General features: G+C 40.8%; 1 protein-coding gene across 8 annotated transcripts in view; it reads right to left on the reverse strand.

Moving 5' to 3' along the window:
- KCNMA1 (potassium calcium-activated channel subfamily M alpha 1) overlaps positions 1 to 20,413 on the reverse strand; it is a 1,262,580-nt gene that overhangs the window by 278,609 nt on the left and 963,558 nt on the right. For all 8 annotated transcript variants that reach the window (XM_069753065.1, XM_069753070.1, XM_069753069.1 and 5 more), the window contains exons 10-11: positions 6,851 to 6,961; positions 993 to 1,098 (exon numbers count right to left, since the gene is read on the reverse strand). In XM_069753065.1, the coding sequence (XP_069609166.1) occupies positions 993 to 1,098; positions 6,851 to 6,961 (217 nt within the window). The remainder of the gene's footprint in view (positions 1 to 992; positions 1,099 to 6,850; positions 6,962 to 20,413) is intronic.

Raw genomic sequence — 20,413 nt, forward strand, 5'->3', positions numbered from 1 at the left:
TACCGACGGGCCATAGACTAAAATGGTGATGACAGAGTGAACATGTGCTCTGCCATGCACCATTTTCGGGTGTATACGCCTACTGCATCTGCGCATCCATCTCCAGTAGGCGCATACACCCGAAAATGGTGCATGACAGAGCACATGTTCACTCTGTCAGCACCATTATAGTCTATGGCTCAGTCGGCACATACATCGGAATTCTGTTTTCCGGGGGTTCAGATGTAAAGATTCAGATCCATTGTGCCCAATGAAGAATCCTCTGGTAGTCAGGACCTTGACACTGTAGAAAATGATATTATTAGACAGTACTTCATCTTCATTTTGTACAAACAAAAAAAGACACACTATTTCAAGATATTTGAGGTTTTGTGATGCTCCCTGAGCCAGTAGAAAGATTTTGACTTTACCAATAGGTAACAACCTTTTGATGTATATTTCACATTTTAGTTCCATAAGGCATCATAATATTCACATAGGTACAGACAGATAGCAGTCATTTCCACCAATCCCCAGTGGAGTGTTCTTTCTACGTTTGCCACAGATAAAATGACAAATTACAGAAGATATAATTTATCCACACGTGAACCTAACTCCTTTATTAATTTATTTTATAGTGACATGGAAGAAATAGATTCATCACATAATTACAGGATAGGTGATACATGTATAATCGCTGGGTCACAAGCACTAATCACTAGAATGGAAATCTCAAGTTTGCAGAGAAAGTCCCTTTTAGGAGCTAGTTTACTTCTTATACCCGTCATTCAATCAATAAATGACTGAGTAAGAAATCGCAACAAATATGGAAATGTGAACATACAGCAAACAATTAAAGGGGTTTTCCAGAAATATACGATAACCCATGTTGATGCCCTATACACCATCCTGCTGATTAGTGAGTGCCATGGCTCGGACACCTAATGGGTTCACAGTAAATACAATACTTGAAAATATTCATGACAAGAGTAAAACATAAAGGATTCTTTTACCTTAACTCTAGCAAGGTCATGGGGGTTCAGGACTGATCCCTGGTAAAATTCTACCTGAGTAAAGTGCCTCTTAAAGAGAGCTTCAAGCTCTAGATTAGGAGATATGCTGCGGAGAAAATATACAGGGCACAATTTACTGGGGAATCATAAAAATGAAAACGTTTAAACAGCATTCTACAACTCCAACAGTATATGTACATGCCATGGTCTTGGATTCTTCATTTCACGAGCTGTCTCATACATGTGATTAGAACCCACAGAAATCCATTTGCTTGCAACATGTGATTCTACCCTAATCGGCTATTTTTGCCAGGAACTTCTCTTTAAATGTAGATGTGTGTAAATGTAATCATCGTTATTATTGGTTATGATAACAATGCTATTACTACCATAATAATAACAATAATAATAGTTGGTATTATAATTACTATAATTAAAATGGCTTTCCTGTGTCATAAAGTGAAGGCATTTCCCCAACATTCCAACATATGCTATGACTTTAGGATTGGTAAGGGTTCAACTATTGGGCCACTAACAAAGAATGAAGGGGTGTAACGCTGCTTTAGCATGATGCCTTATTCCAATTTCATGGAGATGGGGCTGCTGCACGGGGATAAAACATTAATGGATGCATCACTACATGAATGCTGTATCCCCTTCATTCTCAGTAACAGTGGGGGTCCCACAAGTCTAGACACTAGATCATAAAATGAAGGTATATAAAAAAATATTGTAATGGAAATTCTTTTTTAATTAACGATAATTTAATTTCAAAGCTCAGTGGTTTTCAACAAGTTGACAAAGAAATGCCCAACATTTGTCTACAATACATGTATAAAAGGCCCTGAGGATTCCACCAAAGAACCGATGCCTTCTTCAGCAGTATACAGCCCTACTAGTAAGAAGTAATCAGAGTCTTTTACCACAGCTGCCCCAGACTAGTATATGAAGTGTAAAAATATACAATTATTCAATCTAAGCAGTGTACAAAGAAGGAGGGGAAATCAAATACATATGGAAGAAATCCATATACCGGTATATCATTTTCTTTTTTTAATATTCTATGCTGTATTACAATGTTATTCAATAGCCACAATGACACAGTTATGGAAGAAATGAAGAAAGGCACAGAACTAAAGTTTATAGCTTGAACTAAAAAACATTGAAGTTGAGAAAAGAAAACAATAGTACTTATGGGTTCAACAATATTTTACATGGATTTTCCATATAAAAATTGCCAAATAGAGAATAGTGTAGAATAGAACAATAGTCACCTGTTCGTACATGTCGCTCCATTGATTATCCTGACCATTTTTGTTTTCTTGGCACCATTGAGGACATGCGGCATACACATGTGACCGCTGCAGTCAATAACTGCCTTTAGTGGTCTAAAACATGTGACTGGCTACAATGGTCATGTGAGTAGACGGCACATCATCAGCTGAGCAAACAGGACAATTTCTCCTTTTGGCCAAACTTTTCATGATCATCTTAATGAAATTTTGCCATCTTTTTCCCCAAATCTAACTGTATCTGAATGAGGTGGACCATGTTGATGACCGTTTGCTATTTTTAACTCATAGAAATAAAACAATTATTTCATGACTGTTGGTTTTTAATAGAAAGCATCATTGTAATGATCACATAAAAACGAAATGAAAAGAGACTTATAAAATCAAATTTTTAAAGGTTCTATCCAGTATTTTTATATTGATGGTCTATCCTTAGGATAGGTCAGCACTATCAGATCAGTGGGGTTGCAACAAACAGTACCCTCGTTCATCAACTGTTCCCGATGCCACAGCTGAATGGATGTTCTTAGTTGTGGAGCAGAACATCACAACTCCATCACCTGCATAGTGGCCATGGCCAGATACTGCAGATCCACCCCTGTGCATTTGGATAGGGGCACGTGCAGTGCTGTGGCAACTGTGCAGTTACTAGGAGCATGATTTAGATATACACGGAATAGATATACACTGAATGGCCACAATAGAGATACCTGCCATTTCATGAATGACATTTCCCTGAGTAAATGTTAGGCAAATGTGATGCCAGAGTGAAATATAAAGTCAAATGACCAAGTTTTCCAATGGGTCAGTTCCAGTTGAAATTCTCATTACAACAGGTAAATCGAGCAATCTGAGCAACTTTGTACAAGGCATGAAAATCAATGTTATATTAACTAGGGTTTGCATTTCATAAACTGACAAACTTTTTTTCATGCTGTGGAATTGAGGGGATATTGAGAATGGTGGGATTGAAAGGAGGATTTCAAAAATTATTCTGATGAAAAAGGAATGGAAAGCTATGAAATTGATGAATAATGCCTGTGCTTCAATGAAAGTCTCTAAAAGCACAACTGGTCATTGTAGGCTTTGTTTCCATTAGACAGACAATGTTGCCTAAAGGAGAAAGTCAAGACTCTAGTGGGCAAAAATGAAAAAATTAAATCACTGAGCAGTCAAGACACAAAAAATCCAGATTTATACTGGCCCCAGATATCTGCACTCTCTCATTTAACCCCTCAGGAAAATAATTGCCAACCTCTGGTATTGGGAGTGTCTCAATTAGCCAATATTCTTGTAGAATGATGTCAACATCTTCAACACCTATTGAAATATATGCCTCAACTAATTGCTATGATTCTAGAGGTCAAAGGATGTCAAATGCATTAATAGATGGGGCTTTCTCATAAAGTGGTCATTCGGTATACGGTGAAAAGAAAAGGGGTAACAATATTTTTTACTTTTGACTTTCAGGCTCCATATCAAATATATATATCCATTTCTGCTTTGAACTTTATACTGCCATTATTTTATAGACAGCCATCTCATACAGGGTGGGCCATTTATATGGATACACCAAAAATAAAATTGGAATGGTTGGTGAAATTCTTGTGAAATTCTCAATAAGTTTGATATGTCACATTACCCTCTTCCCATTGAAAAACTAAAGTTGGATCCAAAATAGCCGATTTCAAAATGGCCGCATGGTCACCACCCATCTTGAAAAGTTTTCCCCCTCCCATATGCTAATATGCCATAAACAGGAAGTTGATATCACCAACCATTCCCATTTTATTTAGGTGTATCCAATGGCCCACCCTGTACCTAAATTTCACTTGCAAAAACTTTGCATATTATTAGTTTTGCAGATTTATGTCACTGCATTGTTACTGTTTTGATCCTAAAGATCTAAATTTAAATTTTTACAATGTTGTTACTGTTTTGTAAATCCACCTTTGGCTTTCAACACTGCCTGAATCCTTCTGGGCTTGCGCTCGATCAGATTCAAACATGTGTCAACCGAAATTTGATCTTAGGTCTCTTCTACACGCTCCCAAAGTTGGTACATACTGTTCAACTCACTTGTGTACTGTATGTATACATTTTTTTCTTCAGTTCTACCCACAAGTGTTTGATTGGGTTTAGGTCTAGGGACTGTGGAAGCTATTCCAGCACTTGTACTTCACTGTCTTTGAACCATTTCTTCCCAACCTCGATGTACGCTTTGTGTTGTTGTCCTTTTGTAACACTATGTTGTCCTTTTCATACCCATAGAACTTGAGTGTATGAAGCAACTCACCTTGTAGGATACTCACATATAGCTCAGCATTGAGACCAACATTGATACTGGTGAAGTATCCAATGTGTTTAGCTGTGAAACAACCTCGTATCATCCGACTTCCTCCACCGAACTTGTTATTTCCTTCAATTTCTCAATCTGTTAGTCCCTTTTTCCCTTGTTTCTTTCAGACTGATCTGCACCTATCAGAGTCTAGTATATTGACTTTCGCATCATCGCCCCAAATCACCCGTTTCAAACCCTAAGATGTTTACTTTTCTTACTTGTTTGCAAACTCGAACCGACGCTTCTTATGACAATATTGAAGTTGATGCTTCTTTTTATTTTTTCGGGCCACCATTCCAGACTTGTGTAATGTGAGCTGCATGATGCTTGCAGCGATGTCTGTGATCTCACTATTATGAACCATACGAGCCACCTTCACTGAAGTGTTTGTAGCGCCTGAACTGATAGATCTTGGGATGAGCTGGCTTATTAACTCTGATATTTTGACTGGATGTCCACCTTTTAAAAAAAAGAAAGGAATGTCCAGCTTCACCGAGTCCGTAAAAAAGCGTTTTCTTTATTCACAAACTTTAAACATGGAGGATACAGACTTCAGCACAACCATATGGGTAAGAATCTCAATGCGTTTCTGGAGACTAGGCTCCCTTAATCAAGACCATGATTCCTTTCTTTTTTTTTGGATTTTGTACGCCTGGACACAGCGGGTCCGTGCTCCCGAGGTTTGGTTGTTGAATAACGGGTGAGCTGGTTTATGTTCCTTCTTACAATGTCCACCTTTTGTCTTCTGAATGGATTTCGTATTCTGCCAACTGCCATGATGCAGTTTGGCAATTGTCTTGGTCAACAGATCGATATCAATGAGCTAGATAAAGCTGTTTCTCATTTCTTTGGAAATCATCCAAACACATCTCCAGGCTGTGTAAGGGCTATTTGACCAAGAAGGAGAGTGATGGGGTGCTACGCCAGATGACCTGGCCTCCACAGTCACCAGCCCTGAACCCAATCGAGATGGTTTGGGGTGAGCTGCACCGCAGAGTGAAGGCCAAAGGGCCAACAAGTGCTAAGCGAAGGGAACTCCTTCAAGATTGTTGGAAGACCATTCCCGGTGACTACCTCTTGAAGCTCATCAAGAGAATGCCAAGAGTGTGCAAAGCAGTCATCAAAGCAAATAGTGGCTACTTTGAAGAACCTAGAATATAAGACATATTTTCAGTTGATTCACACTTTTTTGTTAAGTATATAATTCCACATGTATTAATTCATAGTTTTGATGCCTTCAGTGTGAATATACAATTTTCTAAGTCATGAAAATACAGAAAAATCTTTGAATGAGAAGGTGTGTCCAAACTTTTGGTCTGTACTGTATGTATGTGTGTAGGAGATAGCCAAGATGTCTATAAAATGATGGGAGTCTCATGATCAAAGCAGGAGTGAATGGTGAGATATGGAGCCTGAAAATCAAAAGTTCAAAACAATGTTACCATTTTACTTGTCAGTGTAGATCAACATAAATATATGTAAGGTTTCAATAAAGCATGGCACTACACTCAACAGAGTCCTGTGCACAAAGCCTGTATGTAATGCATGGAAATTGCATTGCTTAGTTCAGAGCCTGTCTCTCAGGTACAGATGAGCGAATTTCATCGAGTCAGGGCTTATTCGGCCAGCTTATTCAACTTATTTGTTGGGCTTTCCATGCGTGTGTCATGACTGTTACACAGCCGCAACACATGCAGCTGCAGACCCAAACAGCCAATCAGCTGACGCAATCCAAGAAGCCAGGTTCCTTCTGTAGCTTATACGGTAAGCATAATAGCTTGCCGAATAAGCCCTAACCCAATCAAATTCGCTCATCTCTACGCTCAAGTATCACACTGTACAGCCTCCATGCACTTAGAAAGACTTTGTTGGCTTCTCTTTGTACGGAGAACCAGTGCTTCTGCTGATTCACATTTGTAAATAGAGAAAATAGAGCCATAAACGGGCCATTTGCATGTGGTTTTAAGAGACTTTCTGGCATATCTGATTTTTTTTAATATACGGTATATATGTATACATATATATGTATTCAATCGAATATAAGATAAACTTATCATGACTAAAAGCTGATTTTTTAATCTACTCTGATAGGTTTGAACATAATAGCAAAAAGTTTCCATAAACAATTATAATTTTATTTTTCCAATTCAAATCAAGACTATATGGGAAACAATCAAGGTCACCGTTAGAAAACATTTGTCACATTGCTATGAGAGGTTACCCACTTGTGCAGAAATACAATCTCCACGTTCACATCGTCTCGATCTTTATGGAGGAAGTCCTTTAAGAAGTTGGAAACGCTTTCTAGAGTGATGTGACCACAGACCACAATATGCCTAGAAAACAAAAGCATCAGTTAAATAAAGGAATCTTCTGTAACTGTAGGAAAAATGGGAACCCGTATAGCATTGCTCTGTAGATAGGTGTCTTCTAAGAAACCAAGAGACATAAGTTATGAAAGTTTTCACAATTAGTCCTTCATTTCCAGCTAGAAAATAAATATGCCATATAAATACTAATTTCTCCTGGCACTGAGTCAAATGTGCTCCTTCTGTGTATACTGCAATTAATATTTCCCTAAAAGGACAAAACATGAGTGTCAAAAGATAATTGTTAAATATGCACTATTTATACAATCAAACAATGGCAACATCATTACATTCAGTGAAACAGTGAAAAAGAAGATAAAATGTAAACTGTAAACATAGATACATTTACATGAATACATACATTTAGTAGGCATTTGTAAAGGAAATGAAAGATTAAAAATAACAAAAACTCTATTAAAACACAATATTCAGATACCACGTTCCGTTTTTAATCCGTACAGTTGCTATTCTAATTTCTCTACTTGTTTTGCACTAATGCAACTCGTAACCATTTAATGCATAAGTGACATTATCAATGTCGATAAATATGCAAGTAAAAAAATTGTAATCATGGCTATATGATCTACTTAACCCCTTAGTGATCAAGCCAATTTTGACCGTAATGACCAGGCCAATTTTTACAATTCTGACCACTGTCACTTTATGAGGTCATAGCTCTGGAACGCTTCAAAGCATTCCACTGATTTGGAAAATGATTTTTGTGACATATTGTACTTCATGATAGTGGTAAAATTTCTTCGATATTACTTGTAATTATGAAAATAATGGAAACTTAGCAAAAATTTAGAAAATTTAGCAATTTTCAATTTTTTTATTTTTGTGCTCTTAAATCAGAGAGATATCTCACACAAATAGTTAATAAATAACATTTCCCACATGTTTACTTTATATCAGCATAATTTTGGAAACATAATTTGTTTTTGTTTGGATGTTATAAGGGTTAAAAGTTGACCAGCAATTTATCATTTTTCCAACAAAATTTACAAAACCATTTTTTTAGGGACCACCTCACATTTGAAGTGACTTTGGCGGGTCAATATTACAGAAAATTCCCAAAAGTGGCACCATTCTAAAAACTGAACCCCTTGAGGTACGCAAAACTACATTCAAGAAGTTTATTAACCCTTCAGGTACTTCACAAGAACTAAAGCAGTGTGGAAGGAAAAAAAAATAACATTTAACTTTTTTCACAAAAAATTTACTTTAGACGCAAACTTTTTTTTTATTTTCACAAGAGTATTAGGAGAAAATGGACCACAAAATTTGTTGTTCAATTTCTCATGATTACGCTGATACCCAGTATGTGGGGGGAAAGCAACTGTAAAGCAAAATTGTCTGGAATCGATGGCGGGCACCATGTTGTGTTTGGAGACCGCCTGATGTGCCTAAACAGTGGAAACCCCCCAATGCTAACTTCAACCCTAACACAGCCCTTACCACAACATACCCCTAACCCTAATCCCAACCCTAACTCTAACATCACAACCCTAAACCCAACACCACAACTCTAACCCCAACACAACCCTAACCACAACCCTAACCATAACACAATCCTAACTCTGACACCACAACCCTAACCCCAGCACAACATTAAACCCAAAACACCCCTAACTCCAACCCTATAAAAAGAAACAAAAGGAGGGCACCACAAAATAAGCAGGATACACCTGAGGCATGTCAAGAATCATGAATTAAGAAAAAATGAGAAATAGGGATCACCTTACAATACAATAATACTTTATTTGGTACCACAAAAAAACTGAAACACATAAAAACATGTAAAAAGTCATAAAATGACATGGGTATTGTACAAAACATCCACAATAGAGCCTCGGCACATAAAAACATTTAAAAAGTCATAAATGACATGAGTATTCTATAAAAGGCCCACAATAGAGCCTCAGCCTTGCTACATTCCGTATAGTTTGATGTGGGAATGCTTTGTCTATAGACTATGCATCATTTTGATATGCTGTTCTTCTTTGGGATAACCTCTCTTTATTACTGCCTATTCCGAGTGGAAATTGCCTTTGTCATTACAAATTAGATTTTTTTATATTGTATTATAAATCATTGCACATGTGGAAAAAGGGAATTCAGCTCCAAGAGATACAATCACTTAACTTTAATAGTATTAATTTAAAATAGAAATAAGCTAAATGCATTATTTAACAATGTTAACTCCACTACATCTCAATTTTTCTATTCCTTGCCCTCCGCAATGCCATCATAGTACTTTTCTATTTTGCCCAGGAAATATAACACCAGTCAGTCATAGATACTCAGTAGACGTAGAATATGTACATCATATCAAAATACATGTCCAGCATTCTCATAATTGAGGCTCATTTGATCCACTTTATTGGTAGATGGTGATTCATTTGCTTGCAGCATTTTATAAGTCTACCCCTACAGAAGATGAAAATTATATATGCATGCAATGCCTATTTTAATGGGGGTTTTGGAGGTGGGATTGAGTTTCTGCTTATAAACAGTGCAGTGCATACTTTGTAAGCAACTTGTAATTTTAATTAGTTAATATTATTACTGAACAACTGCAGTGGTGTCAGTCAGTAACCTGAAAATTTAAGAAAGTAAAAGTGCGGTTTTATCTTACTTAGGAGAATATCTATGTGTTCAGAATTATTAGACAACTATTGGTGTAGAATTACATCTACCACTGCTTGAAGAAAGTGCCTTTTAAAAACTGGCAATAGGTTTGGTAGTTGATTTTGAGTCTATCTTCAACAAGGAAAGGTCCAACTAGCTCATAATTAATAATATCAGCCCATGACAGTACACCACCCCCACCTTGCTAGTGTCTGCGTGGAAATGGAGGTCTGTGCCCCTTACTGATCCAGCCAAGTACCCAGTCAGATAGTCCGTCAAGAGTCTCTCTCCTCTCATCAGTCCATAAAACCTTTGAAAAATCTGTCTTCAAATATTTCTTGGCCCAATCTTGATGTTTCCGCTTCTGTGTTTTGCTCAGTGGAAATTTGATTTCAGCCTTCCTTTATCTTGGCCATGCTTCTGAGCACTGAACACCTTATACTTCTGGGCACTGGAAGGGAGGATGCAGTACCAGAATATCAGAGCTTTGGAGGATAACCGCTTACTGGTCGCTTCATGTTTTTTCCTTCTCAAAGCTTTGGCAGTTAATATGTGACTTTTTTTTCTCAACATTGATTATTTGCAAAAACATTTTTGATAGTTGTATGATTGTGTAGCAATATCTTAACAAATTCAGGAATGTTGCATCCATCTGTAAGACTTGTAACAATTTTTGACTTTTCAGAGTCAGGTGAATCTCTTTCTTGGCCCATTTTTCCTGAGGAAAACAAACTGCCTAATAATTCTACACAACTTGATAAAGGGTGTTGCATCTTTAAGCACACCCTCTCATTATACAAATACACATCACCTGATATGCTTCTTCAAATAAGCATTCAGGTATATACAGCTTGAAATTGGAAAATCTGCATAAAAATGTTGATATGGTCAAAATATCATTGTGCACAGTGTACAAGAGCCAATCTGAACAATCCAAGCTAAAGAGTACATTTCAGAGTGCCAGTTTCGTCTAAATCTAAATGAAATATTTATAGAAATGTTACCACTATACTAAATAAGGTGTTGCTGCGCCCCAAAATAACTTTAAATGCTCATTGCATTATTATATTTAAATACCACAGATGTCACAACACAGCAGTCGAGTGACCTGAGACCAGGGGCTCCTTCCCTGACCCTACCATTAGGGGGTGCCCTAGCTCACCCTATTCCCCAATATACTTCTGAAGGTGTAGATGCCGGGGCCTACAACCTTGCCTTATCTCCTGAGTTAGCCCTCCATCTGTTCTCTTCCCTCACCCAGGGAAGAGGGGCGCTATTGTGCACCGCAGTACACAAACCCGACAAATAAGGCTACACAAACAAGGGTTAACAGAAAACTCCAGGGATGCAAAATATTCACTCACATAGAACAGAGGAATGCACCGTGGAGTGGAGGATGGGGAATAAACAAAAGAAGAGATGGGAAGGGCATTACCACACTTACAAACCACGTAACAGTAACAGATAACTCCTCCAACTCTCCTTCTCATATGAAGACCTCTTCATCCTGAAGCCATGCATCAAATGCAAGCTCTGACATGGATTTGCATCAGAGCCCAGATTATAAAGGGGGGAGTGGCTAATTGGGCTCACCTGCGAGCTCAGAGTTTTCCAACATGGCATATTAACCACTGTTCTGCCAAAAGGAATAAACACCTTTAAAATGAAGGAGAAGTGCTTCTTCTCAGCACAGGAGTTGGAGCAATCAGACGCTGCGGTCTTCTAGCTCCACATGTCGCGGTAACCCCATGACCACAGTAGTACAAATACAGCAAACAATCTTTTGTTTTGTGGTAATTAACATTTGAATAGTGTTTTCATTATGTGTGTAGCATGACTGTCCATTAATACTGTATAATATTGTTTTTCACTTACTACATCTACATAAATCTTTTCATACGGCTTGATGTGTAGAACTAAATACGAAACATCGCAAATATACTGACAGTAGAGATTGTAAGTTAAAGGGGTTATCCAGCAAAAACAACTTACCACTTACACACAGGATAAAAGATAATTTGTTGATCAGTTGGGGTCGAACACTGGGTTCTGCACCATTTAGAAAATGGCACATTTTTTCCCTTATTAGAATGAAGTGCCAGTGCATATGTTCCGCCGCTGCTCCATGAATTCCCTATCAGGCTGCAGAGAACTGCACCTGTTTTCTAACGGCAGCCCAATAGGGAATATAAAAAGTGGTGGTTGGGTGATAAAAATGTCAAGTAGTGACTAGGGACTGTGGGCACCTATCCAATTGTTCAAACCGAGGGCACCCTAGTCTATAATTGCCCCTGGATAACTCCTGAAGCTGGAGACGCCAGTTTTATGTACCTTGCTATGCTCCCAACTTAACCATTATCTGTTCCTTTCCCCACCCAGGGAGGTGTGAGGCTGAACAACTCTCCAACCACCAACTTCAAACACCAAACTTCGCTTCCAACTCATAACCAGGCAGTAAGAACTATTACTGGCAATTTCCAAGTGCCAGTGATGAGCATATACAGAAGACAAAGGGTAGTGGCCAACACTGAACAGCTGACACAATCCAGGATGAAGAGCTCCAGGAGATCAACTGAACTGATTCACCCTTCCACTATCAGAAAGTGAAAAAAACTGCACAGTTTAATAAGGTGATGAAGCAGTTGTAATCAGTGCTGTAGTTGGTGAAACCAGACACCAAGATCTTCCGACCGTTCTCTGTCACGGCATCCCCATGCGTAATAAAAAGTTTTCCAATCTCAGATACTAACCAACTAGCAAATTATCACCTATTCTATGTACAGGCCAGCGTTAGGGGCAGGCAGGCTAGGCAGCTGCCTGGGGCCCCCGCTTCCCCACGAGTCCCCAGTCCGTGGCGGCACAACACCATGCGACCACTATGGGGGCCTGTGATCCAGGGGGGGGCCAATGCCAGTGTCCACCCCCCCCCACGCCTCACATTCAAATGTATCAACATTATAGATGCCGATACAGTTGAAAGCAATATGGAGGAGAGAGCGTCCGATGACACTCCCTCTCCCATCATTCCCCTCTGCTTCTGACACTGCGGGTGCGCGATAACATCACTCATTGTGCTTAGTGCTGTGTGTCAGGCAGTGCAGCTGCAGAGACGCTCTTCAAAGAGTAGAGCAGCGGGGGAATGAGAAGGAGAGGTGAGTAATGCATTTTTTATATATATTAGTGAGCGAGTACATGGTGGCTATAATACTGTAGGACTTCATTGTACTCTATGGGGGGACTGCATTATATTCTGTGAGGGGGGTACATTATATTCCATCGGGGAGTGCATTATACTATATGGGGACGTCTGCATTATATACTATGAGGGGGCTGCATGATACTATATGGGAGCTACATTATACCCTATCTGGGGGCTACGTTACATTCTATGGGGGGCTGCATTATACCGTATGAGGGGGCTGCATTATACCCTATGAGGGGGCTGCATTATATTCAATGGGGGGCTGTATTATACTATATGAGGGGTACTGTATGATATTCTATAGGGGGTTGCATTTTACTACAGTATATCGGGGCTGCATTATATTCTATGAGGGACTACATTATATTCTGAGGGGACTGCATTATATTCTATGGGGGAAGCATTATACTCTATGAGGGGAGCTGCATTATATTCATATGAAGGAGTATGGGGAATGCATTATACTATATGAAGACATATGGGGAGCATTATACTACATGGAGGACTATGTGGTGTGTACTATACTATATGGAGGACTATAGGGAGTGTATTATACCATATGGAGGACTATGGGGAGTGTATTATACCATATGCAGGACTATCAGGAGTGTATTATACCATATGAAGGACTATGGGGTGTGTAATATACCATATGGAGGATTATGGGGAGTGTATTATTCCATATGAAAGACTATGGAGAGTTTATTATAACATATGGATGACTATGGAGAGTGTATTATACCATATGGAAGACTATGAGGAGTGTTTTATACCATATGAATGACTATGGGGAGTGTATTATACCATATGGAGAACTATGGAGAGTGTATTATACCATATGAGGGACTATGGGACATGTATTATACCATATGGAGGACTACGGGGAGTGTAATATTCCATATGGATGTGCATTGAGAGTTTATTATACCATATGGAGGACTATGGGGAGTGTATTATACCATATGGAAGACTATGAGGAGTGTTTTATACCATATGGATGACTATGAGGAGTGTATTATACCATATGGAGAACTATGGGGAGTGTATTATACCATATGGAAGACTATTGGGAGTCTATTATACCATGTGGAGAACAATGGGGAGTGCATTGTACTGTAAGAAGGACAATGGGGAGTGTATTATACTATAAGGAGGACTATGGGTAGTTTATTACACCATAAGGAAGACTATGGGGAGTGTATTATACCATTTGGATGACCCTGGGGAGTGTATTATACCATATGGAGGATTATGGGGAGTGTATTATACCATATGGAGGACTATGGGGAGTGTATTATACCATATGAAGGACTAAGTGGAGTGTATTATACCATATGGAGGACTGTGGGGAGTCTATTATACCATATGGAGACCTATGGGGAGTGCATTGTACTGTAAGGAGGACTATGGAGAGTGTATTATACCATAAGGAGGACTCTGGAGGGTGTATTATATTGTAAGGAGGACTATGGGGAGTATAATGTACAGTAGGGAGGACTATGGCAATTGTATTATATCGTAAGGAGGACTATAAGAAGTGTATTAGTCTGTAAGGAGGAGTGTATTATACCATAAGGAGGACTATGGGGAGTATATTATACAATATGTAGGACAATGGGGAGTGCATTATACCATAAGGAGGACTATGGGGAGTGTATTTTAACATAAGGAGGACTATGGGAGTATATTATACAATAAGGAGGACTATGGGAAGTGTATTATACCATATGGAGGACTATGGGGAGTGTATTATTCCATATGGAGGACTATCGAGAGTTTATTATACCATATGGAGGACTATTGGGAGTCGATTATACCATTTAAAGAAATATGGTGAGTGCATTATACCATGTGGAGTACTATCCTTCTGTCACGGTTATTCGTTTGCTGATTGGTCTCGGCAGCTGCCTGTCATGGCTGCCGCGACCAATTAGCGACGGCCACAGTCCGATTAGTCCCTCCCCTACTCCCCTGCACTCACTGCCCAGCGCCCGCTCCGTAATCCCCTCCACTCACCGCTCACACAGGGTTAATGGCAGCGGTAACGGCCCGCGGTGTAACACACTCCGTTACCGCTGCTATTAACCCTGTGTGTCCCCAACTATTTACTATTGATGCTGCCTATGCAGCATCAATAGTAAAAATATGTCATGTAATAATAAAAAAACAAAAAACCTGCTATACTCACCCTCCGCCGCCTATCTCGTTCCTCTCCACGCTCCCGGGACCGCTCCATTGCAAGCGGCAGCTTCCGCTCCCGTCCCGGGGCTGGTGTGCAACAAGGACCTGCCGGTACATCACGGTCATGTGACCGTGACGTCATCATAGGTCCTGCTCACACCAGCCCTGGGACGGGACCGCAAGCTGCCGCTTGCAATGGAGCGGTCCCGGAAGCGTGGAGAGGAGTGAGAAAGGCGGCGGAGGGTAAGTATAGCAGGACTTCAACGGGCTATAGGTGAGTATATGTTTTTTTTTTTAAGTCTCTATACTACGTGGCTCTGTGCTGGGCAATATACTACGTCACTGGGCAATATACTACGTGGCTGGGCAATATACTACGTCACTGAGCAATATACTACGTGGCTGGGCAATATACTACGTGGCTGGGCAATATACTACGTGGCTGGGCAATTGTTGTGGATTCTGTTTTTGGGCTCCCTCTGGTGGTTACAGATGGTACTGGGTGACTTGTGTTCTCTGCGGTCTCTGGTGTCCACCTGTTCTATCAGGATATGGGAGTTTCCTATTTAACCTGGCTTTCTTGTCATTTCCTCGCCGGCTATCAATGTAATCAGTGTGTCTTGTTACCTCTGCTTCCCGCTTCTGTATTCTTCAGGACAAGCTAAGTTTTTGATTTTCCTGTTCCACGTTTTGCTTAATTTTTGTCTTAGTCCAGCTTGCAGATATGTGATTCCTTTTTGCTGGTTGCTCTAGTGGGCTGATATTACTCCTCATGTTCCATGAGTTGGAACATGAGTTCAAGTAATTTCAGGATGGTTTTTTGTAGGGTTTTTCGCTGACCGCGCAGTTCACTTTTGTATCCTCTGCTATCTAGCTTTAGCGGGCCTCATTTTGCTGAATCTGTTTTCATAACTACGTATGTGCTTTCCTCTCATTTCACCGTCATTACATGTGGGGGGCTGCTATTTCTGTGGGGTGTTTCTCTGGAGGCAAGAGAGGTCTATGTTTCTTCTAATAGGGAAAGTTAGTTCTTCGGCTGGCGCGAGACGTCTAGAATCATCGTAGGCACGTTCCCCGGCTGCAGCTAGTTGTGTGTTGAGGTTCAGGATCGCGGTCAGCTCAGTTTCCATCACCCTAGAGCTTGTTTTGTTTTTTGTGCTTGTCCTTTTGTGATCCCCTGCCATTGGGATCATGACAGGCAATATACTACGTGGCTGGGCAATATACTACGTGACTGGGCAATATACTACGTGGCTGGGCAATATACTACGTGGCTGGGCAATATACTACGTCACTGGGCAATATACTACGTGGCTGGGCAATATACTATGTCACTGGGCAATATACTACGTGGCTGGGCAATATACTACGTGGCTGGGCAATATACTACGTGGCTGGGCAATATACTACGTGGCTGAGCAATATACTACGTGACTGGGCAATATACTACGTGGCTGGGCAATATACTACGTGGCTGGGCAATATACTACGTCGCTGGGCAATATACTATTTGGCTGGGCAATATACTACGTGGCTGGGCAATATACTACGTGGCTGGGCAATATACTACGTCGCTGGGCAATATACTACGTGACTGTGCAATATACTACATGACTGTGCAATATACTACATGGCTGGGCAATATACTACGTGGCTGGGCAATATACTACGTCGCTGGGCAATATACTACGTGACTGTGCAATATACTACGTGACTGTGCAATATACTACGTGGCTGGGCAATATACTACGTGGCTGGGCAATATACTACATCGCTGGGCAATATACTATGTGACTGGGCAATATACTGCGTGGCTGGGCAATATACTACGTGGCTCTGTGCTGTATACTAGGTGACTGTGCAATATACTACGTGGCTGGGCAATATACTACGTGGCTGGGCAATATACTACATCGCTGGGCAATATACTATGTGACTGGGCAATATACTACGTGGCTGGGCAATATACTACGTGGACATGCATATTCTAGGATACCCGATGCATTAGAATCGGGCCACCATCTAGTTATACCATAAGGAGGACTATGGGGAGTGAATCATACAATAAGGAGGACTATGGGGAATGTATTGTACCTTAAGGAGGACTATGGGGTGTGTATTATACTGTATGGAGCACTATAGGGTGTGTATTATACTATATAGAGGATTTGGGGGCACATTATACTGAAAAATCAAAAGGGTTTCTATTCATCGAGTGATTGGATTGGTTATGCCGAAACAAAAATCATTGTTCTCAGCAGCACTTCACACAGTGAAAACTACAGATATGCTGTGGATAACATGATACTGTATGGGGACAGATTGAATTACTAATGATTGTTCTGTCCACATCATTGTTCCTCAGCCGATGTAAAGAGGCCAGGAAACAAGATTTGAATGACTTCAATATTGTTAATCACACTAGTTTAGCGACCTGAAATCAGCGCATGTAAATACAACTGAAATGTTTCTGTGTGATGGTACAATATATTAGTATTTGGGGCCCCATTTTAAAATTTTGCCTGAGGCCCCCAATGTCCCTAAAACCAACCCACTATGTAGATAATTATTAGCTGGACAACTCCTTTAAATAGAGCTTGTTATCACGGTTTGACCTGCTAAAGTAAAGATATGGCCATAATGGCCCTGTTAAGGTACCGTCACATTTAGCGTCACTGTTTAGGTCGCTAGGAGACGTCAAACACCGGCAACAGCAGAACAATGCAGGAGCGATCCAGTGACGTACTTATCGTTCTCGCTGGTTGTTCGCTCCATGAAGAAATATTGCAGGCATCGTTGCTTTTGCTGTCAAACATGACGAATCACGCCAACCTGACGACCAAATAAAGTTCCAGACTTTGAGCAACGACCAGCGATGTCTCAGTAGGATCCTGATCGCTGCTGCATGTCAAACACAACGAGATCGCTATCCAGGACGCTGCAACGTCACGGATCGTTGTCGTTCTCGTTGTAAAGTTGCTCAGTGTGAAGGTACCTTTACACTGATTAAATGGATACCTGTAGTGAAAAAATCTGTAACCTGTTCTTGTTTAATTCACCTTAGAAGTTTTGATGCAATAGCCTCTTCATGCATCGAGGCAGAACTGTGGGGCAGGGTCTTTGGCTCTGGCCTAGCCCTTCCGTATTTGGATGAGCTTTCTTTCTTTAAAAGTGGTGCTAGCACTGCTCTTGTTGCAGGTATTGCTTGCGCACAAGGCAATAGCCTCTTTGTGGGACTGTGGTGTGGGACTGTGGGTATGGTCTTCGGCTCTAACATGGCCCCTTTGCATTTGTATGAGCTTCCTTTCTTACATTTTGCACTAGCGCCACCCTTGAGGACATTAATGTCCCAGTGTTCTCCAGCAAATTCATGCTGGAGGCGGCGCATGCTCAGATTTATGTGAGCATGCGCCACTTCCAGTGCCATTTTGCTGGAGACCACGGTAGGTTAATCTAAGCATTTGCAGCCTCTGGCACCATTTTGCTGGAGAACGCTGGGACATGAGGCAAATGTGTAAGTAACTGTGCATGCATCACACTACAGTCATGGCCAGAAGTTTTGAGAATGAGACAAATATTAATTTTTCCAAAGTCTACTGCTTCATTTTTTCTAATGGCAATATGCAAATACTCCTGAATGTCAGAGTGATCAGCTTAACAGCAATTACTGTACTTGCAAAGTCAATATTTGCCCAGAAAATGAACTTTAACCCCCAAAACACATTTCAACATCATTGCAGTCCTGCCTTAAAAGGAGCAGCTAACATCGTTTTAGTGATTGATCCATTAACACAGGTGTGGGTGTTGATGAGGACAGGGCTGGCGATCAATCAGTCATGATTAAGTAAGAATGACATCACCGGACACTTTAAAAGGAGGCTGATGCTTGGTATCATTGTTTCTCTTCAGTTAACCATGGTTGTCTCTAAAGAAACACTTGCAGCCAACATTGCAATGCACAAAAATGGTCTAACAGGGAAGAGTATCGCAGCTACAAAGATTGCACCTCAGTCAACAATCTATCGCATCATCAAGAACTTCAAGGAGAGAGCTTCCATTGTTGTCAAAAAGGCTCCAGGGCGCCTAAGAAAGACCATCAAGCGCCAGGACCGTATCTTAAAACTGTTTCAGCTGCGGGATCGGACTACCAGCAGTGCCGAGCTTGCTCAGGAATGGCAACAGGCTGGTGTGAGTGCTTCTGCACGCACTGTGAGGCGGAGACTCTTTGAGCAAGGCCTGGTTTCAAGGAGGGCAGCAAAGAAGCCACTTCTCTCCAGAAAAAACATCAGTGACCGACTGATATTCTGCAGAAGGTACAGGGAGTGGACTGCTGAGGACTGGGGCAAAATCATTTTCTCTGATGAATCCCCTTTTCGATTGTTTGGGACATCTGGAAAACAGCTTATTCGGAGAAGAAGAGGTGAGCGCTACCACCAGTCTTGTCTCATGCCAACTGTAAAGCATCCTGAAACAATTCATGTGTGGGGTTGCTTCTCAGCCAAGGGAATCGGCTCACTCACAGTCTTGCCTAAAAACACAGCGATGAATAAAGAATGGTACCAGAATGTCCTCCAAGAGCAACTTCTCCCAACCGTCCAAGAGCAGTTTGGCGCCCAACAATGCCTTTTCCAGCATGATGGAGCACGTTCCCATAAAGCAAAGGTGATAACTAAATGGCTCATGGAACAAAACATAGAGATTTTGGGTCCATGTCCTGGAAACTCCCCAGATCTTAATCCCATTGAGAACTTGTGGTCAATCATTAAGAGACAGGTGGACAAACAAAAACCAACAAATTCTGGCAAAATGCAAGCATTGATTATGCAAGAATGGACTGCTATCAGTAAGGATTTGGTCCAGAAGTTGATTGAGAGCATGCCAGGGAGAATTGCAGAGGTCTTGAAGAAGAAGGGTCAACACTGCAAATATTGACTTGCTGCATTAACTCATTCTAACTGTCAATATAACCTATTGGTACTCATAATATGATTGCAATTATATTTCTGTATGTGATATAAACATTAGACAAACACGAATAAAAACCAGAGGGCAGCAGATCATGTGAAAATATAATTTTGGTGTCATTCTCAAAAATTTTGGCTATGACTGTAGAGCAGAAAAAGCTTTGTGTATGCCAGTCTGTGTGAAATTGAACACAGACCAGAGCAAGAGACTAGATCAAAGCTATTAACCCCTTTCTGACATCGGACGTACTATCCCATCGAGGTGGGGTGGGCCCCCATGACCATGGACGGGATAGTACGTCCAGCGCGATCGGCGGCGCTCACGGGGGGAGCGTCGCCGATCGCGGCCGGGTGTCAGCTGCCTATCGCAGCTGACATCCAGCACTATGTGCCAGGAGCGGTCACGGACCGCCCCTGGCACATTAACCCCTGGCACACCGC

The sequence above is a fragment of the Ranitomeya imitator genome, chromosome 2, assembly GCF_032444005.1.
Source record: "Ranitomeya imitator isolate aRanImi1 chromosome 2, aRanImi1.pri, whole genome shotgun sequence".
Taxonomy (NCBI): domain Eukaryota; kingdom Metazoa; phylum Chordata; class Amphibia; order Anura; family Dendrobatidae; genus Ranitomeya; species Ranitomeya imitator.